The sequence below is a fragment of the Poecile atricapillus genome, chromosome 3 (genome assembly GCF_030490865.1).
Source record: "Poecile atricapillus isolate bPoeAtr1 chromosome 3, bPoeAtr1.hap1, whole genome shotgun sequence".
Taxonomy (NCBI): Eukaryota; Metazoa; Chordata; class Aves; order Passeriformes; family Paridae; genus Poecile; species Poecile atricapillus.
In genome coordinates, this window is record NC_081251.1 from 56,644,408 (window position 1) to 56,668,187 (window position 23,780).

A 23,780-nucleotide genomic window follows, 5' to 3' on the forward strand; every position below is an offset into this window, starting at 1 on the left:
GTACAATATAGAGAAAAGAGCACACACTGCAAATGTAGACAGAAATATTGCATTGGATCAGAAAGCTTAACTGATTCATTACATATCACAGAAACTAGATTGCCTGATATTCCTTGCCCAAGTGAAAAGGGCAGAGGATTCAGCTATTATAAACAGCTCCATGACCAGGATGGTGGCATCCACCTCTAAACAAAGTCACAGGGGCTGTACAAGCAGGAAAGAGAATAGTAATTGAAGATTTCAGCTAGTCCCATTAAGACTGAATAAATCGCATAATTGAGCACAGTGCTGGGAGTACATTTTACAAAGCAGATATGATGGTTCCTTTTAGCACTTTGTTGGATATTTAATGAGAGAAAAAAAGGCAAATCGTGTTCCAGTGCTGAGCCTGGGTATTTCAGGATGCAACGATGATTGAGATGCTCTGTTACACTGGTTCTAACATTTAAAATTCAATATTCTTGTAGAAAGGGAAAAGTCAAGAGCCTAGCAGATTTTGTTTTGAAAAGAGAACAATATTAACACAAACATACTTTCTATAAAGACCAGGGTAAGGGCTTCAGTGGTGCTCCGGAGAATGTTTAAACTACATGGCTGAAGGCTTAAAATATACATAAAACCAAATAAATGAGAAATAGCTCAGCACAGATAAACTACTGAATGAAGAAAACTGTTAGAAATAGGGAAGCGCCTTTAGAAAAGGTGTAAATTGTGCCCAGGCAAAGGAAATACAGTATGATTGCTGAAATACTACTTGCAATATCATCATCAGGCAGCCAAGTGTTTTGAGTGTGCTGGCTAAGAGGATGAGAGGCCAGGGACAGAGGCAGCGACATCCCAGAATTAAAGGAATTCCAGTGGGATGCAGGAGGGGATCACCCCACCAGACAGTACCAAGATCCTAGCTGGAGCTAGGATAAAGCTGACTAATATCAGGTAGAAAGGGGGATATGTACAGTGTCTTGAAGAAGAGTCCTAAGGAAAACCCTGTCATTTTGAAAGAGTTAAGGAACAGGGTTAGAAATGAATGAGCCACTGTGCTTTTCAGCCTCAAAAAACTTTGGTGAGGTGCTGTGGGATAGAAGAGCAGAGGATTTAGTCACATTCTAAAAGATACAAACCAAGAGAATCCAAGTGAAATTACCAGGTACAGCAGTTAGGTGAGGCAGAAGGATATGCTTTTTCACACAATGCGTATTTATTTCAGCCATGGAACTCACTTTCACAAGATAGTTCCAATATGAAAAATATTAGTCAATTAAATCATTAAATGCTGGCTGTCAAAACATTATTTATCCATATGTGTGGAAAAAGATCCATCCAGAACTATTGTTCACAATAGTAAAAATAATTTGTCAATATTTTTCTCAAAGTTTTCTAAACTACAGATAGGCAGAAGGACAACTGTGCATGCTGCATGGACCTCCTCTTCTCTCTTCTCTCTTCTGTGTTGTCTCTCAGCACTTGTTATGTAACCTGGAGGTTATATGGTTGGAGGCAGAGTAGCACACTGATTAAGTGGACTTTTTGTCTGAGCCAACATGGCTAAACTAATGAACTTTATACCTGGGCTGTAAGCAAAGAGATGTCTCAAACTTCATGTGACATCTTCCTTACTTCCTTACTTTACTGCTACCCAGTAAATAAATTTTAAAAAGTGAAATTAACATACATCAGAGAAGCAGAAAAATCTGAGAATAACTGAAAAATACTGTGAGATTGAGGGTGCTCAACATTCAAGTGAGGTAGATGAATGAAAAACGTCCTTGTTTTGACCTTTTCCTGCCAGGAGGTAGAAGCAAATTGGAAGCTGCTCAGCAGCTCTTATTAATGAAATATTAGATTCCCTTGGTATTCATTTGTTGCTTAGCATTTTTTTCCCTATACCTGTATTGTGTGAGATCAAATTATTTATGGTGAGATTCAGAAAATTGCCATTGCAATACTTGAAAGAATTCAAGTTTCTGAGGTATAAACTCTGGAAAGTGATTAGTTTGGCTTACAGCTTAGGAGGGAAGTAGGCAGAAGTATTTTAGATTTTGAAAAAGAGGAGTGGGTTTTTAACAAAACAAGGTCCAAGGGAAGATAAGGGAGGGATTGAAGTAACACAGACAGACTATCTAAGAGTGTGCAACAAATGATGAGTGCTGGGGAAGGATACAAACAAGTCCTTGCAAAGCTACCATGAGCAGCAGGACTTGTCTAAAGACTGGCTTTGCCAAGACCAAATTGTTATTCCAGGCTTATGAAACTCAACAGGTTTTTAAGTTTCCTGGCTTCTGGCTTTGCTGGGTATTACCAGAAATATCCAAGTGGCCAACCACTCCCCACTAAAGGCCAGCTTCAGCAGTGTCTGGTCCTGATTTCAAAGGGCACATTGTGCCATCAAAGGGGATGGCACAAGCCTTCAGTGTTTGTGGTGGTGAGGTGTGTGCCTGTCACAGAACTGGCACAGAGCTGGGCTTGGGGGACACATGTGCTGCTGTCACACACCAGCACCATCCCTGCATGGCTCCCAGCACCCACACAGTGTAACTCTGGCAAAGGCTTTCACAGCAGATCCAGTGAAAGTCATCTGTGGGGCTGGCAAAAGTGAGGGAAGCTTAATCTGGAACAAGGAGAAGGTGGGAGAGAGCTGGTCCTTTTCCAAAGCATATAAAGAAGATAGGACACAGAAAAAGTGGACTTAAACTCTGTCCACAATTTTGTGCAAGAGGACAAAGTAGACAATTGTGACTGGCATTAAAAATCTATGACTTTGCTTAACAAGAGACATCTTTCTCTCTGGCTCTCCCTCTTAATATGAAAATGAAGTGGATGCTCAAAATTAATAACTGGCAACTATAAAGCAAATGAGCAGCTTTATTGCTTTGGAGAGCATGTAAGCTGCCAGCAGAGAGCCAGTCTGACAGGGTCAAGTCCTACACGGTGTGTGCACATTAGAAGGAATGGAATTGCTGTATTGCTGAGTGATGGGGGAGTCAGGAGAAGCCTCAGCTAATCTCATGTCATGGCTGCATCCTGATCTCTGCAGATGAAGACCATAAATATGCACTTTAATTCTATGGCTGCTGAGGTGCTTTTGTCCAAGCAGCAGACTACTGGCTGCATGATGCCTGATGCCGCTGATGATCCAAGGAGAGAGATGTGACAAGGTGTGCCAAATCTGAATTCTTTTTCTTTTCTTCTGGTACACAACAATTCTGTTTCTAATGGTTAACCCTTTAGGCTGACTCCTTGCAGTAACATTATTAGGATATGTGGGACTTAATCCTTTTTCTCTGAGGCTGTATCACAGCACATAAAAAGTGTTGCCCACTGTTTGCACTATTTGCATCACTATCTAATAGACGAGCTGAGCACTCCCATGCGACTTTTTAAGGAATCTTGAAGTGGACCATTGAAATCACACATGTCTCCTCCAGTTTATGACAGAGCAACAGGAGGGGTTTGGGGAAAGATACTGATTCTAAAACATTACCTCCATCATCTGTGCTCTGGGCCACTTGAGAAGGAGGGCAGTGAGATGCAATTCACATCAAATTTCCTAGTGATCCTTTCTCCCTTAGCCTTCTCATCACTGTAGGCCTGCACTTTAATGTTTGTTTTTTCTACTATTCAAATTTTCGTCTCCATGAACTCAAAAGAAATGCTATGGCTCATATGGGCTTTCTTTTTAAATGAAAGCTGTTCAATATATTCTTAAATTTGTTGTCAGTGGTCCTCAATTACTGTCCATTTTCCTCTGGAAAGAATAGTCACAAATGAGCGTTCTTAGAGGAGGTGATTCCCATCTGAAGGATTACTGGGCAAGTAGTGGTACATACATAAGGATCTAGAAATGGTAGAATTATCTCAGTTAATGTGATTTGTAGACCATCTTGCCCAATAAAAGTGCTCAGCAGAAAATCTATCAGTGGAATCCTCCTGTTTCAGCTGGCAGAGAGTCCATTTTCTTCTGAGTAGCTGGTACAGTGCTGTGTTTTGGATTTAGAAGGAGAACAATATTGATAACACGTTGATGTTTTAGTTGCTGCTAAGTAGTGCTTACCCTAAGTCAAAGACGTTTCAGTTTCCCATGCCCCGTTTTCCATTCCCAGTGAGCAGGTGCACAAGAAAGTGCGAGGGAGCATGGCCAGGACAGTTGAAAGGATCTGGCCAAAGGGATATTCCATACTATAGAGCATCATGCCCAGATTATAAACTGGGAAGAGTTGGCTGGGAACCACTGATCACTGCTCAGGAAAAGTCTGGTCATCAGTCAGTGGGAGGTGAGAATTGTGTTTTACATCACTTGTTTCTCTTGGTTTTCATTCCTCTCTCTCTCTCTGCCTCTTCCCTTTTCATCACGGTTATTGGTACTGTTGTAATCATTATTATAATTAGAATTATTATTTTTGTTTATATCAATTATTAAACTGCTCTTATTTCAACCCATGAGGTTTAACTTTTTTTTTCCATTTCTCCTCCCTAGTGGGCAAGGGGCAGGGGAATGAGTGAGCAAGCAGCTGTGAGGTACTTAGTTGCCAGCTGGGGTTAAAAAAGAATGCATCACAGCCCTACTGTTGGCAGATATGTAATAGTCTGTACCTCCCTTCAGGTACCCTAAGAAAAGTTGTTTTGAACCAATGTGTGAGATGACAATTCTGTTTGCAAGTGGATATCACAGTCACCGTTTCTCTCATCCTTTGTTATGCAGACACTCAAATTCTCCCATCAAGGCAGAACAATGTGCAGAGCAGCAGAAAAGGAAAAAAAAAAAAAAAAAAAAAAAGAGAGAGAAAAAGGAAAAAATTAAACAAGCTTTCAAGGGAGAATGTGCTTATTATAATAAAGCACATACTGCCATCCAAAAAAGGGCCTTTTAATTAAAACCTGCAATATGTATTCGTGTTTGTAGGTGTTTATTTGTTCAGAATAGTGAATCCAGGATAATCCTCTGAGGCATTTGCAGAGGAATGACTGCAGAAGCCAGAAGCCCTAATTCATGAGGAAGTTCTATGTGAATTAGTTCGGCTTATCACATATTTCACTTCTACAAAGTATGCAGAGGAGAAATTACCCAGTTGGGTGGGATAAGTGAACCTGTTTTTCCAGTACCCAAGGCTACTGGTAGTCCTTGAGGGGTTGCACAGCAGGAAAAAAACCTGTTGTGAACAGCAACTGGGGGCAATTTAGGCCTTTGCTCTTGAAGAACAGAGATTTATTTGTGTGCATGCCTTACTAAACTCCCAGTAGAAAGGATAAACAATATTTTACAACAGTGACTTAGTTAGTGAGAGGCCTGTGGTGATCCAGGTTTTTTTAAGTTCCTCACTCGAAACTGCTGCTCATCCTTTGCTTTGGCTGCTGCTGGAGGAAGGCAGAGAGGAGGAATGTGTGAAGGCTCTGGGTTTAACCACCAGAAAGTGCCTTTTAATTCTGTTTCCTCCATAAGAGTCTTCTGCACTTGGGGTTGATTTTCAAAGAAGCTGGGTGCCCTCCTGCATGCCCTTTCCCTTTGTGGAAACCTTCCTGGCTTTCTTCACAGAGCTCAGGGTGGCACAGGAACTTGGATGCCATGGGAGAAACAGTCTCCTGGCTGCATGCACTGACTTACTGCGCTCTGTGCTTTGGCTGACAGTCTCACCTTCCTCAGCAGCGACAGTAAATGATGTGATTGATTACACATTTCTACCTTTTCAGCATAACTACTTTCTCATACTTTATAATGCGTGTTTTAGTTTCATGAACTTCACAAGGGAAATAAAATCCTGACTTTGCACCTGAAGTCCTACTGACAGTTTTAGTTTCTGCACAAAGCTGGCCCAAGATCAGCTTGCCTCTAAAAAATTCTTCCCTGGCCCTCTTTCCTGAAGGAAACTGGATTTTATGAAGCTTGATAAATGACCTGCAAAGTTTTTCACATATTTCAGTATCACAATGGTCTTGTCTCCTAGAACATGGTTAAGGAAACTAATACAAGTTAAGCTGTGCATAATTTTAAGCACAGGCTCCACTTCTCTTAAGCAGCACCTTTGTGTCAATAGCCTTACTAACACAGAGCTATTGGTAAAGAGATATTTACAACAGGCAGAGCACCAAGCTCAGGATACTGACTCAAATCCCTCAAAGTGGAGCATATTATGCCAAACCACAGGAAGTCACCTACCTTTTCAACAGGAGATTGAACCACTGTCATTGCAGAGACATAGGAAGAGTGGCTGGGGCATGGTGTGGTCTCTCCCTCTTTTCACAGCAGCCAGGGCTCTGTCTCTCAGAAGCCAAAGCCTTTGGCCTGATCCACCAAGACTTTCTCTCATTAACATATTAGAGTTACAAACAGGAACATAAATGTCAGTGAAGATCATGTCTCTGATTTCAGGTGCACTTCGATATAGAGTTTAAATTCAGTCTTGGGGTTTAAATATAGTAACATAATAAAAAAATTAAGAAGCTCTCACTGATATTCCCATGTCTCATTATCACAAAAACAATTTTTCCTTCTTATGACCTTTTTGATATTTACAAAAGCCCCCCAAATTTGTAGGTTTTATCAAGGGAGATAAGACAAACCTATTCATCTGACATTTTAGGAAGCACCTTCTGTAATTTGAGATCCTATAATTAACATCCAGCTACCCAAAATTATCTTAAATTGGCTTGCACTTCACTACTACCAACCAGCCTTTTTGAAAAGGCAAACCTGTTCCTGGGATAGCTGATGTGCTAACAAGAGGCTTCAGATAAACTTTATCTGGGGCAAGGAAATAGGGAGAAGTGAGCAATTTACAACCTTTGCTTTATTTCTCATTTTGGTATGCCTTGTCTTTCTACTGCAGCTTGGTAGTAGAGACACAGTGTGAAATAAAGGCCATGTGAGGCAGCATTTGAATAGCACAGGAATGATGAACTAGATAAGCACATGGAATGTCATATTCAAACCACATGGATGCATGCATTAAAAGATGATTCAGTACAAATAAACAGTGCTAGGAATCTGGTCATAAAACAAAGAACCCAAGATAATTTTTTTTATTATGTGAAATAGGACTTTCTGTACCGTTTCTCAGTGAAACATGTGCATTCCCGAAAGTTTATTATCTTGATTAAATTCCAACATAGCATTTAAGCGCTTGGTTGGTTTTGAATACTTGATTTAGTCCCCACCACTATCCCATTTTCCAGAGTAAACTGCAAAAAAAATCTAAAATTGATTCTTCTAATTTCTGTGAATTTTAAGGTCAGGCCACAGCTTCTGTGAAAAATGTAGAAACTCAAAAATAAAACATTGTAAACAAATGTCATGTAAGGCAATGTTGAGCTAGAATGTCTATTGACATCAGATTCCTGTGCACTATAAATTAATACAACAACCACATGCTTTTAAAAGCCTGAAATACTGCTTTAATGTAGGAGATATTGAGGTGATTTCTAGGTATCTGATTTTTTTACCAGTGTTTTCCATGTGCAAAACCATTAAGCTGACAATATTTCAAAACACAGGAACAGCCATCTAAATCCGTGGAAAGTTCAGAATTTCCACACTGACAGTTCTCATTCCCACAAGATTTTCCAGTTTCAGGTCAAGCATTTGGTGGCCAAGATTAAGCCCAAGAGCATTAAGGAGCAGAGAAAAAGCATCCTGTGCAATCTGTATTGTCAGGATGGCAAGAGATATGACCTCTGTGATCGAGTCCCTGGGCTGGGCTGGGCACTGTCATGTGTCAAACCAGCAGTTCTGGGTTTTGTTACAGATGCATTTTGTTAACTGTGCTAATGAATCAAGCTTTAGGTAGCTAATTAATCTAACAAACACAGGACCAAAGTCAAAGGGACTAAATTTGCCTCCGGTATAGTTCTGTGGGATTTAAGGCAGTGGGTCTTGATTAATCCAATGAAACACATAGAGAGAGACCACCACAAACGACACAATATTGTATTAAAAAGACAGTGATGGATTGAGGATGGATTTACTTCCTTCCTCACCTCTATGGATTTCACTTTTCTTGTGAACCTTTGAGCTTTCTTCCAAACTCCTTTATCTTTCTTGCATGATCCTGCTTCCTTCTTCCCCACTTTCCCCAACACGGGTTTAAAGCTGCATTTAAATTACTCCAACAGCTCAGAATAAGATGTAAACAAGTGGGTTTTTACATGGGAATAGACTAGACCAGACTAGACTAGAATAGAATAGTTCAGTACAAAGGGACATACAATGATCATCTTGTCCAACTGCATGACCACTTCAGGGCTTACTAAAAGTTAAAGCATACTATGTGTGGAATGCTGTCTAGTTTGGTTTCCAGGTCATCCCAAAGTTCCTTTAATAGCCAGTAAGGGAGGGAGCATTGTGCCAATGGAAAGGTCAGAGATTTCACAGGTTTCACACGATGTTCTGAGTTGGAAGGGACCCACAAGGATCATCAAGTCCAGCTTTTAAGTGAGTGGCTTGTACAGGGGTTGAACCTGCAACCTTGGTTTTATTCACACCATGCCCTGAGTTAGAGAGCAGTGGTCTGAAAGCCCCCCATTGGTGGAGAAAGTATTTCTCTTCGTTGATAATCTGAGGAATCTGGCTCCTGCATCAGTTGGATTCCCAAACACATTGAAACATCTGTTCCATTTTAGGTACAAATTATCTCAGTTTAAAAATATTCATTCAAGCAGATATAAATTTAACTCAGATATACTCAATATGGCAAATCTGCCTAGGTTTAAACTAGAAATGGACACCTATCATCCTAAACTACGCTTTCATCAGTAAAAATTTGCTCTTAAGGTGTGCCCTCACTAGGGGCTTGTCTTGACCAACTTCTCTGCATGGATTTTGCTTCTCCCAGAGCTGATGATCCACACAGAGAGCTCCCACAGCAGCAAGATGTGCATCACAGAAGGGCTTGCTGGAGACCACAGTCCCTGCACCTTCTTGGGGGAACCCAGCCTGGGGGTGTACAAATCTACAATCCTGGGTTTTTCATGTGGGAGGAATTTAACCAGTGGGAAACTAATAAAACACAAAGGCAGGCTTGGTGGCCTGCCACCCTTCCCTGCATTAGGATGAAGATGAAGGAAGTGACTGTAGTGACCACAAGCCCCTGTTTGTTCACCTGTGTCTATCCTCTCTTGTGCCTGCTCCAACAGCTTTGAGTCTGCCTGCTGTAAGTGCCTCTGCATCCACACAAGGACAGGAGGGAGGTGTTAGGGACCCCCAAGCGCAGGAGGAGCTTTAGTCAGTGGTTGCTGTGAGAGAGTGGCTGAGAGTCCATCAGAGAGCCATCCTGGGGGGAAGTGCTGTCCCCAGAACTGCAGTGTCCCCATTTGTAGGTCCTGTGCTCACCTCCCCTCATACTTGGTCTGCAGAGCTGCTTTGCATCCACTGAGGGTCTCACAGCCCTGGACACTGCTGTGCTGCTCCCAGCAGCCAGCTGGTCTCCTGTTTTGTGGGTAAGGTGCTCCCTTCAGGAGCTAAAACAAAAGAGTGAGGAGCACATAATTTTTTTCCAGTTTTCCAATCAGAAATATTGACCTGATGGCTGAGGCTAGCAGATGGCCACAGAGGCCATTATATCCCAGCCTGAGAGGGCTTCCCATGGATATTTCACTCTTTTACAGGTTTTTAGCAATACCAAAGTAGTGCCAACCCTACAAGCACCCAGGAAACACTTCTCCAGCTGCAGACACTGACTTGCCTTGGTGTGTTGTGGCCACAGCAATCTGTGTGTAAAGAAGGCTCTAAGTGCTTGGGTCTGAGGGATACAGCTCTGAGGTGTCACCTGAAAGAGGAGTTTCTCTCCAAGAAAAGAGCTCTAGAGATTATCCCTTGGCTTTGAAGAGCCATACAAAGCTGGCAGCTGCTCTAGGACATGAAGTAATAGAACATCTTTGTCACAGGTTGGCAGAGACATAAGTACCTTTGGACTTCATACAGCTAAGTTTTGAGGTTTTGAGGATGATTCATGTCATGAAATTGCTCCTCAGTCCCACTTGTAGGTGTTTTTCTGGATTTCCATCTGCATGCTCAGCATGAAATGCCATGAAGCCAGCAGAGCTGATGTGATTTGCTCCAGCAGATTATCCCAAAGTTCATTGGCCAACTGCCTACATGCTTTTGCAGTTACACAGAAATGTGTTTAAAGGACACACAGAGGAAGAGCTCTTGTGCAAGGCACCAATGCCATACATGCAGTCCAAATGCATACATTTGACATCCCTCTCTCATTAAAGGTGGTCCTCATTCCACACCAAAAAATCCCTGAGACATGCATGGATTCCCTCGAACTTCGCTCCCACAATATGTGTAAAGAGGTACTGCCCAAGTCCTGTTTTGCTCACTTGCCTTTAATTTGCAAGAACAAATTCAGACTGGGAAAGCAGACGGTTTGGTCCAGACTCAGTCTGCATTACTTGCTTCTCAGCCTAGGACTTGTTGGAGCCACTCTGACTTCTTTTTGATAAAGAGCATTGCCTCTAGACCCATTGCATCTCTGCATACCTGTGTGTGGTGGTACTGTGTTCCTTCCACCTACTTACTGATGAGATCATCTCAGTCAGGGGATATACAGGAAATATGGGGGAAAGTTGTCCCTATTCAGTATGTGATCATAAATGGTGCAAAAGGAGATGGTCAAGGCACATCTTTGGTAATGGGTGCAATCTGACATCTGAATTTTGTTCATTGCGTCTGTGAGGAGAGCAGCAGAGCTCTGGGCATTCCACTCTGTTTCAGAGAGGCTACTGCTGCCCTACAGCTGCTAAAAAAGAGAACTCTCTTGCACATGCTCCATCCAAACACAGGAATCCTGTACTTACCGCCTTGTTTTGGAAAATAAATCTGATATCCCAGGAGCATGGCTTTCCTTGTTCTGGCATCCCAACATGTTGTATCACACACAGTGGTGAATGAAGGAAGTGACACCTCTTTATGAGAAAGGACCTCTAGTCTTTGCCCCTCAAGTGGTTTGAACAGAGCAATTGGCAAATGAGATGCTCTGAAACTATTTCACTCAATCCTATGTCATTTAGTAAGTGGTCGTGCATGGTCATAGCCCTGACTAGATTATTTCTGTGTGCCCTTTGTGTTAAATTAATTTCCAGGGTCACACTGAGTGAGCACATTTTAGCTTGGGTGATGAACTGGTGATCTAGCTCCACTCCTCACTTGTCTCATCAGCCTGTGCTCGCTGACCCCTGTGAAAGGCAGCAGTGCTTCCGCCAGGCTCAGACTTCTCCTGCCCACAAACAGCAGGTTCCAATGCTTCTCTTCACAAACAAGTGCTGCAAACAACGAAGAGCCCCTCTCACACTTCACATGGCAGCCAGGAGTGGTTTCTTTAGGGCTATGCAGGCATTGTTCCCTCTTCAGAATGGCTGATCCTTGTTTGTCCTTCCTGACACGCAGACAAAGGGCAACCCAAGACAAACATGGGTGTCAAGCAAGCCCCCTTAGCTAATGACTGAACGCCTCTGCAAACACCCCAAGAGAAATGGCATGTGATGTTCTGTGGTGTGATGCAACACTGATTTGTTGCATCTACAAAACGTCCTCATAATTGTGTGAAATTGAGTGTGAACAAGCAGTTGAATTGCAGTTCATCAAACATAATTAGACTGAAACAAAGCGGCAGAAATACCCCTTTTATCTTGTGTAAGGGTTGATGATATAAATACAGAGCACCCTAGAATCAAAAAATTGACTAAGGAAATGCTTGCTAGTCTGTGAATTCTTTTGTAATGGAAAAACTACTTTCATCTCTCACTGTCTATTTTTGAATGCTCATCAATGTGCTGCCTGGGTGCTTTGATAAAAGACAATAAATATATTTAGCATATGCTTGGTTCATTAAAAATATCAATCTACTTTATGTAATTTGGCAACAAAAGATAAATCATGGAAAAATATGTTTATAAATGTCTGCTACACTAATCTGGATTGTAACTATCTTTTTGACCAGACTAAAAAGAAAAAAAATGAAAAAAAAAAAAAATGAAAAAAGTACAAAGTAGTTCAAAAGATGTTAGAGCTCAGATTGTGTGATCTGTCCTGTGAAGAGTGTCTCATCTCCTTATGGTCCTACATAAAGCCTCTTTTATCCCCACAGAATATAGACTCAAAATGAACACAGAACAGAGCATGGACTCAAAATGAAGTGGGTGAATTTGTTCCAGAAATGGCCCTGTGGTATGGAAGAAAAAGAGCAAGATCCTCTCTGCTCTTTGTCCAAAGGATGCTGATTTGATCTACACGCAGAGGTGTCCTCAACAGCACCTTCACCTTAGCCAGCCTGTGCATGGAGGCAGGCATTGCATGGAGCATGAGAGCTTCCCACTGAAAACACAGTGAGTGGTGCAGGGGTTACAGTGCTTTTGTCCCCAGGCATTGCCTGGACACAGCAGCCAGCAAGTGCAGCCTCAATGCCTCCTTCCCACTGATGAGTAGACAATGGAGAGCAGTCTGGTCCAGACCACAGACCAGATTTAGAGATGAGTAACATAAACATGCTAAAACTATTTACTTTACATAAGCAGAGGGGCTAATTTTTTTCTTTACACTAAGGAAGGTTCACTGAGGGTAAGAAAGCTAGGCTTTGAAAATACATTCAGGGATTAGGGCTCCAAACAGGAGATGTTGTAGGCTGTATATGAGACACAAATTATAACCTTGCATCCCAATCTAGACTATTTAAGCACTATACATCCTTTGCAGATTCCAAAAACCTCTTGACTCTTTAACCCTTGCATTTTCTATACACTGTAAATTTTAACTGAACAGTGTACTTTCAAAGGCAAGAAAATGCCTTAGCTGCAATTTGAAATACCTGTATCTCTGCTAGACCTGGCCTTCACTTGCCAGGCAAATGCATCTTTCAGTATAAATTGCCTCACAGTGGCTTTATACATGATTTCTCCATGATGGAGCTGAGAAGGTGCCTCTTCTTTCCCATTTTCTGTTTGAAAGCACTTGAGCTCTCATGTCAGGAAAGAGGTCAGAAAACAAGCACCGGCCTCAGAGACTTCTCAGATCAGCCTGGAAAACACATCAGTTTTTGTAACCCCCAAGAAAATAGACATTGTTCTCATTAATTGTATATTAGGCCAACTCAAATGACTAAGAACCCATTTACAGCCAGGTCACCAGGAAAGCAGATTTCAGCAGGAGGCCAAGACTGAACATGTGACCCCACTCTAAGGGTCATTAAATTTATGTTTGAAACACCCAAATAAAAGTTCAAGTAACATTTTCTTTTCACAGTTTCATCCCTGGTTTTGAACCTATGTCATAGGGAGCAGAATCCAGCCCCAAGACAATCTTCAAGGGAAGGAATAATGCTGTAATAACACAGTCAAGCTTGCAGCCCTGGCAATGAATGCTTATCTCACACTGCTCTCCCAGTGAGTAATGTTTAAAATAAATAAATACTGCAGGGGAGTCATTGTTAGGGCAATTGTTGGGTTGTATCCTTGTGGCAAGCTTTTTATCATAATAGTACAGGAGAGTACGGTTTGTTTGCAAGGCAAGTTTGAGCCAGAGTGCAAAAGCACATACAACCTGTTAATAAATAATGGACTGGGCATGGGGGTTTTGCAGAGTGACTTAAAAAGTCTGCCCCTTCAAAGTACAACATTATGCAAGTGCTATTGAAACAAAACAAAAGCAAATGGAGAGATTTAATTTCTAGTACCGTGGAAGGCCAGACATGCTCTCCTCAGGAGAGAGTGGGACCCACACAAGTGTGATGGCAGATGCAGCAGTACAGTGTCAGCTGTACAGTGCCACACCTTTGTGTCCTCCCACTTGTGTGTTCAGCCCAAGCAGTGTCAATGGTACTACAGCTTGCTCATGAATTGTGATACATTGAAGGTGTTTTCTATATCTGAAGACTATTATAGTCAGAGGGACAGATCCTCGGTGGGACTCAGACAGGTTGGTATTTTGTGGATTTTATGATGTCACACCATACAGAGGTCTAGAGCTTATCACTATCTTGGGTTTAGGAGCTGGCAGCAGCAAATGCCTACATCTTAACCTTCCCAGTGTAAGGACACAATAGACTAGAAAGAGGAAAGATAGGGGCTCCATAATTTTGCTGTGCAAAGCTAACAGCAGTTCTTGACTGAAGAGGGACCAGTTAATTACACTGAACGGAAGGGAGATCAGGTCATTGACCTTAAGGGGCAGGACCTCTTCCTAAAAAGCACATACATACCAGGCTTACCAGGATGGTCTGTGACAATACCAGTGCATACTGGCAGACACTGCTCTGCCCAACTAAAGAACTGCCTAATGCCAAGCCAGGCATGTTATCCCAGCACTTAACAATGTAGGTTACAAACAGAAGAATTAAACACTTACTTGGTCCAAGACCTATGGAAAATGCAGCAACATAGACAAGCAGGCTGGCCAGTGAGAGCCATTTCAGGAGAACAGGAACCTCCCCACTTTCCATGTGAGACCCTGTTGTGCTTTTGCCTCCTGCCAGGGCAGTCCTGTTCAGTTCTTCTGTCCTGCCAACATCAAGGCTGTGTACATCAAATGACAGCCTTTCTACTGAAGTCATGCTTGCAAACAGGTCCTTGAGACTCCCATTGGTGACAGTGAAGTTTCCTGGTCTCTGGAGAGAGAAATCCTCTGGAGACTGGCTTCTACAGACCTTGGTGAAATTCACATGTATGTTACGGTTCACTAAGCCCATAGTGACCAATGATATTGCCATAACAGAAGAGCCAATACACAGAAAAGTTTTACTTCCAACTTGATCCACGAAAAACGTGGCTGGGATTGTGCTGACCACTTTAACCACTCCAACTCCAGTAGAAGCCAAGCTGGCAGCTTCATTGCTCTGGAACCCAACCGACTTCAAAACAGTCGATGCATAAAATAAAATGTTGGGTTGTCCAGTTGTTTGCACAAAGAACACTAGAGTGAGTCCTACCAGCATTCGGCCCCTCATGTTGTTTTTTGAACGAAACAGGTCCAAGAAACCGTACTGATGTTCATCTTTCAGGGAAGACTTGATCACAGTAAGCTCTTTAGTAGCATCAGATGTTTCCCGTAGCCTCTCCAGTACTTTTCTCGCCGCTTCATCGTTGTTTGTCATCACAAGAAACCGAGGGCTCGGTGGAAGGAAATACATGGCAGTAGCTTGCAAAGCACCTAATGGAATCACGAGGCCAAACATGTACTTCCAGCCATGAGATATGCTGGCAAATGCATAATTTGAAATATAGGCAAAGAGAATGCCTATCACAATCATGAGTTCATTTAGCGATACAAGGAGGCCTCTCCTGTGCTGTGGGGCGATCTCAGCGATATACACACAGGTTGCAATTGATGATAATGATATGGAAATGCCTATGGCAATCCGGCCCACGATGAGTATCTCGTATGATTCATAGGGCAGCAAAATCAGACTCCCCACCACAAGTAAAGAAGATGCAATAATAATAGCAAGTCTCCTTCCAAATCTGTCTATAAGAAATCCACCAGTAAGGGATGCAAATAAGGCCCCAAAAAGCAGGGAACTTACAATGACTTCCTGCTCTTTGCAAGACAGTGTTAAAGTGCTGCTCATCTGAAGAAGAGCTCCAGAGATAAGGCCCAACTCATAGCCCATCAGAAGTCCACTTATGGCAGCAATGGCAGAAGATAGAAAGGTGAATGTCCCACAGCCTGAAATAAGAGGATAAAATAAAAAAAAAAAAACTTGAAAGAGTGATTTCTGCAACATTCAGACAATTAGTAATAACTTTATTTGATATACCAGTTTAAAAAATCTCTCTGTAATTTTTAGGCAAAGCAGTTAGGTACAGTATACATCCAGCAGCAGTGGTGACATAAAAGCTATGTACATAAAAAGCTATTTCTGAAAAGAAAAAAAAAGTAATGAATATAAAATTGTTAGTTTTATTGCTTTTGTGCCCCTGATCTTCTTGATCAGAAGTCAGTAAGGTTTTGAACAGGTCCTAAATAATTAAATAATTAAATAATTAAACTTTCTGCTTAAGAATATTATTGCAAAAAGAAATGGTGAGAAAGAAGTTTTTGCCTTGGGATTTTTCAGTGTATTTTCCTAAACTGAGGGAGTCTCATCCACCCAACTAGAGCGCCATGAGCAAGGAAAGCATAAATTTCTTAGCCAAATTGCTTCAACCTTGACTCAAATAAGTAACAAGTTTTCCCTCACCACTTATTATTTCCTTTGTTTTGCCTGAGGGTGACATGAAGGTTGCTGGTACCATTGTCTTTATTTTGTCAAATTGGAGACTTATTCAGTGAGCACCAGGCTGATGTAGACATCTGGGATATTCTAGGGAAACTGATCTTAGAGGCAAACTCATGAACTTTGCTCAGATTCTTTGAAATATCTTGATCAAATATTTTGCATTGCTTTTGACAGCCATAATGCCAGGAATAAGAAACAGATGATGAAAACAATGCAGATTATATGCCTTTGAATATCTACTTTAAAACAAACTCATTTTATACAATTGTGATTCATTGTTTATTGTTACAAGATAGATTTGAGTGATCATATTCTACTAACTGTGAAGCCTTTTGCACCCTAAACCTTGAGGAATATATCAGTTTGTTATTGTTGGTCTTGTTCTTTCTCCCAGCATGATTTTCCTTGCATCATGATGTTGGCTGCCACACAACTAGGAAAAGAGTAAATCAACTTCTGATTTTGCAGTTAGTTAGAGAGATGGGACATGTCAGAGGAGAGGTGGCCTCTTCAGCACAACAGACTCCATATTTAGTTAATTCTCCTGTAATGAGTGGTATACGGTCTAATTGGAAATGATAAACAGAGTTTGTTTATTTTTAGCTCATTTTTCTAAGGCGTTAAGGCTCTTTGATCACACTGACTGCTCAGAATTCCTTGCCAGTAATTTTGAGCACATTGGTGAGGATCAGTCCCATTTGACGGAGGATATTACATTTCAAAAGCAAATCTTGAATAGAGAGAAGGAGAGCAGCCCTAGCAGTACCTCTGCACTGCTAAAGTAAACAATGCCAGAGCCCAGGCCCAGACCCTGGCATGTGGCCACATATCCTACTGAATTGCTGGCAGGATCCCTGGCACATCTGCACCCCAAGCCACCTTGTGTTCTCCTAACAACTCCCAGAAGCAAACAATTCCACCATCCCAGCCTGCAGCCACTGAATAGGCACATAGGTTATTTTGGAGGGTAGCACAGTGTAACTGTGAATATAAGCAATGCCCCAGGGGTCAGGGGAGATGTGCAAGCCCATTAAGTCTATTAAGATAAGTATCATTTATTAGCTCTCCTACCTTTGAGTCAAACAGCAGAAGCCAAGCAGCAGCAGCCCTAAGATACCAAGTGCACCAAATGCACCTCAGCTCACTCAGCTGCTGAGCTGGTGTGGCTGAAAAACCAGAGATAAGAGATGGGGGAGAAGCACATGGTTTTGTCTTGGTGGGCCATAAGGACACAGGGGGAATGGGATTATTGTGAAAAGTCTTTCAGTAGGCGGGGGTGGGTGGTAGATTTATTGGGATGGAGATGAGACATCTTGAAGAAAATACCAGGAACAAATTTGCAGAATTCTCCAGTGATGGAACACTAATTTCTATATTGTTGTTGTCGATATCTGTTAATATTTCAAAAGTTTTTTCTTCCTTTGTATCTGCAGTATCTGAGACCATTTCACTTATTTAAAATAGAAGCATGGGTTAGGTCCTGCTGCACTTCCTTCACCCATTGAACAGTACTTCAGAGGAAGTACTGCTGACTACAGCTAAGCTGCTTCGTGCTGCATCCTGCAATGCACACATGCAATATTTGTTTTATCATTGCAAAACATAATTTCTCCTTCCCATTTATACTTTTGAGTTGCCTTCTTGCTGTATATTATTATATCTGGAAATACAATCTTCCAGTGAATCCTGGCTGGAAATCTGGGCTGATGACAACACAGTGTTGTGCTGAAGGAATGAGCATATCAGAAACTAGACTGTTAATTTGATCATGGTACTCTGCCCAAACTACTGTTCAGTGCTGATGTTTGTGCTCTCTTCAATATCTCTGTATTTTATATCATTAAGCCACATATATTTAATGTAAGATTTTACCTCAATTTCCATATTAGGGAGTAGAGAGCATTGTGTTCATCCAGTCTGACACTCACAAACAGCACAACATAATCCTTCAGACACTCTTCAATTACATTTTATCTAAACCAGGTGATTTAAAACATTCAGCTTTGATTTAAAAATGGCTAGTGATTGAAAGCAAATTACTTTAAGTCATAAGTAATCCCAATGGTTAAATGATTTCACTTTAAGTTATCTGTAAATTATTTCTAGACTTAATTTCCTCAACTTCCAGCCATCATCCCATTCTCCATTCTCCATTTCCCCACTCTTAACTGTGTTCACTAAGTACAAACTCATAGCCTGTCACTGAGTCATCTCACAGACAACTCCTTTTTAGCTACTTACCCTGTGAGGCTTTACAAGTTTACCAATCCCTTAAGTATTCAAACCTCTTTTTCCAGACCATCAACTTCTTCAGTAAATTGTGATCTGGACCCAGTGTTCCTGCAGTGATCACACAGCGCCAAATAGAAACTTTACATAATTTTTCCAGTCTTGGTGCATATTTCCCTCTCTACTTGTCCAAGGATTCTCACAGACATGTATAGAAGCTTATCTTCTGATTATCATTCAGGAAAACCTACTTCTTTTCTGACTGGATTCTTTCCAAGGCACTGCCTTGCCCTTAAATATGGCCTGCCTCATTGTATCCTAATGAGGAATGCAAATCACTTTACATTTGTCTGTATTAAAATACATAGGATGGGTTCAACTCACCTAACTGTGAGACATCAACATCATCTCTAGATTTCTCTTGTAACCACTCAAAAAGAGTAAGCGCTTCTAGACATCGGAATTAGGTCGGATGCCTACTTCCCTCCATTGCCTATAAAAGGAAACTGTGAGGCTTGCTCAGATGCAGATGTCTAAAGTTAGCAGAGAGGAACCCCAGACAGCACATTCACTTGCAGTCAGCAGGCCAAGGCATCCAAATTGCGTTCAGCCGGTGACATATCCCATTTATTGATCACCCATCACCTTTATCACCCTGTTAAATAATCTGTTATCATTTTCTTCCAAGAAACCAAGAAAAAATGTTAAGTAACAGAGAGGCAAAACCTGAGTTTAAGGCTTTCCAGCAGAAACACAGCATGGACAGTGTACCCTACTGGTGCTTTGAAGTCTGCGTCCTGCACACTTCTTAAAATATTGGAGTGTCATTTTTGTATGGTTTCAGTTTCTGAATGAGAGTGTCAAGTCAAGTATCTTGATAGAGTCTACCACCAGCACTGTTCTTTACAATCCAGACTGTGCTCACACCAGCCTGTGGTCCTTGGATCAGAGAAACTGAGATGGTTATTTATTTTTAGTATGACAGTCTGTACAAGCTGGATATAGAGCTTGGACACCTGGGAATTGATGGGGAAGCATTCAAGCCCATATATTCCTTGCTTCTCCAAGCAGAGAAACTTGATCAATGTCTTCATGTTTGTTTGTTTTTACTGGGTTAGCTGGCATCCTTCTTCATGTGTCCACATACCCACAGTTGTGCAGAAATAGTGGAGGGCTATTTGTCCTTCTGAATTAGCAACAGCAAAGTCAGTAGTTAACCTGGTGTCTCTTGTCCCTCACAGGCACTATTCTACTGAAAAACATTGTTATATCACCATGAGGTTTTGTTTTAACTGGTGTACCCGAAACTTGCCTGCTCACAACTGCCTGCTGAGTTAAACCTTGAAATCTCTGCTCAGTTTCCCTCCACAGCCTTCCTCTAGGCAAAATTCCCTCTGACTTCAGCATATGTTTTGCTTTAACATTTCCAGATAAAGAATGTTGCAGTAGTTGTACTCACAGTCCTTTTAAGTGTCACTTTTAATGATGCTGCTGGCAGATCTTAGGCATTCTTTTTTTTTTTACAAAAAGCTTCTTTATATATATATATATATATATATATATATATATACATATATTTCTCTTATTTTTATGAGATGCCAGCAAAACATATGGCAGTATACAGCCCAGGGGAATAAAATATTTTAATTATAGCTTCCAGAGAATTTTCTCCTTCTGTCTGCCACTAACACCATGGCTAATGAGTGTGTGGCTGGTATGTGACAAGTGATTGGAAAGTCTATTCTCTAGTTTCTCATGTAAACAAAGTGGTTTCTCACAACTGTTGTTCAAGTCAAAAGCAGCCCTACTTGGCAAACAAACCTATCTTTAAGAACATTTGTTGGAAGTGTTTATGCTTGGTTCCTGAAAAGGAGACCAACTGCAGTTGTAGTACAGCAGCACAATGTACTGATGATGGGGCTGGATGGGGCCAAGTACTAAGGGCGTGCCCCTTTACTTATTTTCCAGCACATATTTGGGAAAATACAGTCCTTCCAAAGGCACATTATTTGGTCTGTGCATGTATTTTATGGGAATTATGGATAAATGATCAGTGCCAGGGAAGATCTGCAAGAACACCACTCTTCACCCACCTAATGGGAGGGAGAGATATGGGAAAGAAGCCCTTTCCAGCTCAGTTTGGCAGTACCATACTCCATGTAGGTCCAGACACAGAGATTTCTGTGATATAGTCTTTCTTTCCTTTCTCCCAAGGGATCATTCAGTGTGTATATAGAAAACTGTTGGGAGGGGGAGGAGGGAGGTTACTTTATGTAACTTGTACAGATACATCTATTTTGATAGGAGGGGACTCAACAATCTCTTCCACCATGATACTTTCTTATGTTTACTTTGATTTAATCTGAGATGATAAATGTCTCAGTTTGGAAAGGAAAGAAAGTATTTTCCTGTCAGGAAAGTTCTTTAAATCCTTGCAATTTCTTTGATCCATTTAGACATTTGGAAAGTGAAGTTCTGTCAACCATTGGTTAATAAGCACAGGTTAGAAAACCCCAATGAGTTGAATGCATTGCCTAGATATAAATCCACAGCACGAAATACCTTTTTTTTTCAATAGAATAAGATATCTACTTTTATCTACAATGAATTTTAAAACTACAGCATCTGTATTTGAAAATTTTAAGGTATCTCTCATAACATTTCTTCTCCATCTGAGTGCTGTCTGACATACAAAAAGTGTGTCTTTCAAGGGATATAATATTTAAATTTTCCAAACTGTCATTAAAGAAGATTTTACTGAAATGTATAGCATGAGGATAACTTTTTTTTTTCTTTTTTTTCTTTTTTTTAGGATAAATGTTTGATGGCATGTATTGGGAATTGCTGCATAATTAAATAATGGTTTTTCTTTTCACAAAAGGAAATTGCTATTTTCATGTTTTCATGATATTTGCTGTGCTGCCACAGTCACTTTCTCTATCATCCAGTTGTCTGGTATAAACATACGTAACCCTGTTGCTCTATTCTAACACCTGAGGTTCCTTTAGATCCAGTAGCTGCTCAGTAGGTGCATTTCTCCTGTTAGCTACAATACAACTTCTACCTGTCCCTCCAGGAGTCTGGCAAGGTAGCTGAAACAGTCACCCAACAAGATCCTACACAATGAAACAAATGGCAGCTTTGGGACAAAGCTACATTGCAAAAAAAACAGAGCTGGAAAATCTCAGAAAATATTAACCAAAATTAATGTCAGGGCCATGTGGGATCACAATTACTTGACAAATGGGTCTCCTCCCACCCAAGTGTGAAAGGCAAACCCAAATCAAATACTGTGTAAATTGAACTAAAAGAGAAGGTAGAAGGAAACCAATCCACCACTCATTTAAACTCCTCCAGTGGTGGGAAGCACTGAATACTTTGTACAGCATGAGCCACATTAATGTACTTTGTAAACAATATTCAAATCTCATGAACAAAAGCCCCCTGACAATGATGGAAAGACAGGGAATGCAGATCCTGTACAGACGCACCCTGGCCATGTCATCTCTTACTGCTCTACTATGTAATCTCATTATGTCAACAGGTAGCCTATGCCCTCATCATATGAAACAGCATTTGGGTTTTGTTTTGTTCATTTCTAGGAAGAATCAACAAGTTCTTTTAATTTCTAACTACGTAATTATATATGCCTCAGGTTACTGCTTTCATTGTTGAGGACAGATGTGTAATTTGCACATGCTCTTCTAACCTTAACCCATGTGCTGCAGAGACTTTGCTGTTTATTGCTATCCTATAACCATCTGCACTGCTCTCCTCAGTCCCTAAGGCAATGTTAAATGTGTCTGCACACCTACTGACTTTCTGTTCTTGGCTAACCTCTGATTCCAGTCTCAGGAGACATTGCTTGACAGATCACTATTACACTCCAAGAAAGCATTTGTGCCTATGGTTTCTGAATATTCCTGCATTAATCAGTTCATTCAGCTCTAAGTAAACAAAATCTGCTTGGGACATTGTCATTTCTGGCTTATGACCATGCTGTCCTGTTTGGGCACAGCTGCCTTATGGCCGTGAAATATCATGATTGTGGGGCATTATTCCCTTTAATCATCTGGGAAAGAGTTTGAAAATGCAATGCCACCCTGCATCTGGGAAGAACTGGCTGGGTAGGACAGCAAAGATGAAGAGCTATGAAATCCAGTTTCTGCTCTTAAAAGCTTACTGCAGAATAAATGTTACAGCTGATTTTTGAGGGTGTCAGCACAGAAACCCTGTTTCTCCCTGAAATGCTAGGGAAGTAAAACAGGAGGGAGACCCTATCCCCCCAGCCTGTGCCGTTCCCCTGCAGGGGCATGTGCAGCGCTTGCCTGGACTCCCTCCACTCACCCCAGTGAAAAGGGCTGAACTGCCCCTGAGTGTGCAAGGACCACATCACTGCTGTTAGAGGGCAGCAGGTTCTCCTATCTTTCAGATGGCTGATCTTCATAAAGGAAAAGGATTTGCACAACAGACAGCACCTAAGTGAGCAGTAGGACCAAGGCCTTTTAGAGAAAGTATCAAACAAACCTTCATTCAAAAGTCAAGCCGGCAGTCCCCTTCCTTACTCATACGTTCCCCTCTTGCACTTTTGGAAATGGAGAGGGCATGTCCCGAGAGTCCCTTGGCTTTGTGGGGCCGTTCTCCCCCAGCCCCGAGCATCAGCTATGCTGGCAGCTGCTGCTGGCCAACAGCTGGCACCCAGCTCCTGCCTCCTTTCCCAGCTCCTGCCTCCTTACCTGCTGCAGCCGGGAGCCGGGAGCAGCTGCTGCCCCGGCCGCCCTCCTCATCCTCCCCTGCTCTCATCGCCTGGCTCTGCTGGCTGAGGTCCTCCGTGCTCTGCCCAGGTACCATCGCTGCCCCTTCGCACCTTGGGCGGGAGCACTTCACAGGGCTGTGCTCCTTCCCCGGCCGGCCAGGAAAGGGCAGGTTGTTTTCCTCATGGCAAACGAGTTCCTGAAGCTGGCTGAAACCAAGTGCAAACCACAAAGTGGTTTGTGAAGAACTTTGTTGCTATTTCAGAAGGCTTTGCCCTTTGCAGTGACACAGGCTGTTGCTATTCTGGGGAGCCTATTGCCGGCGAGGGGAGGGCCGTCTGTCGGAAGTATTGCTGCTGCTTTTAACAAATAGTTGAGACATGTATGCACAGCTCCGTGCACATTCCTCACCCATTCACTTACAGGGTCTCTCTCTCTTTTCCCCTGTCTCTGTTTTCCTCCTCTCCCTGTTGTTCATACGCCCTATGTTCATAGGGTTTTAGCGGAGCAGGCACACTGAAGGGGAGGGTTTGAAGTGTTTGCTCTGTCAGCTGAAGTTGGGGCACTGAGCACGCACACGCGGCATCGCTTCGTT

At 41.9% G+C, this 23,780-nt stretch overlaps 1 protein-coding gene across 1 annotated transcript in view; it reads right to left on the reverse strand.

Annotated features, from left to right (window-relative positions):
- SLC2A12 (solute carrier family 2 member 12) overlaps positions 1–23,449 on the reverse strand; it is a 30,364-nt gene extending 6,915 nt beyond the window's left edge. Inside the window, exons 1-2 of the mRNA XM_058835927.1 lie at positions 23,168–23,449; positions 14,333–15,649 (exon numbers count right to left, since the gene is read on the reverse strand). Of these exons, the coding sequence (XP_058691910.1) occupies positions 14,333–15,649; positions 23,168–23,282 (1,432 nt within the window). The 5' untranslated portion in view covers positions 23,283–23,449. The remainder of the gene's footprint in view (positions 1–14,332; positions 15,650–23,167) is intronic.
- Positions 23,450–23,780: the final 331 nt, after the last annotated feature.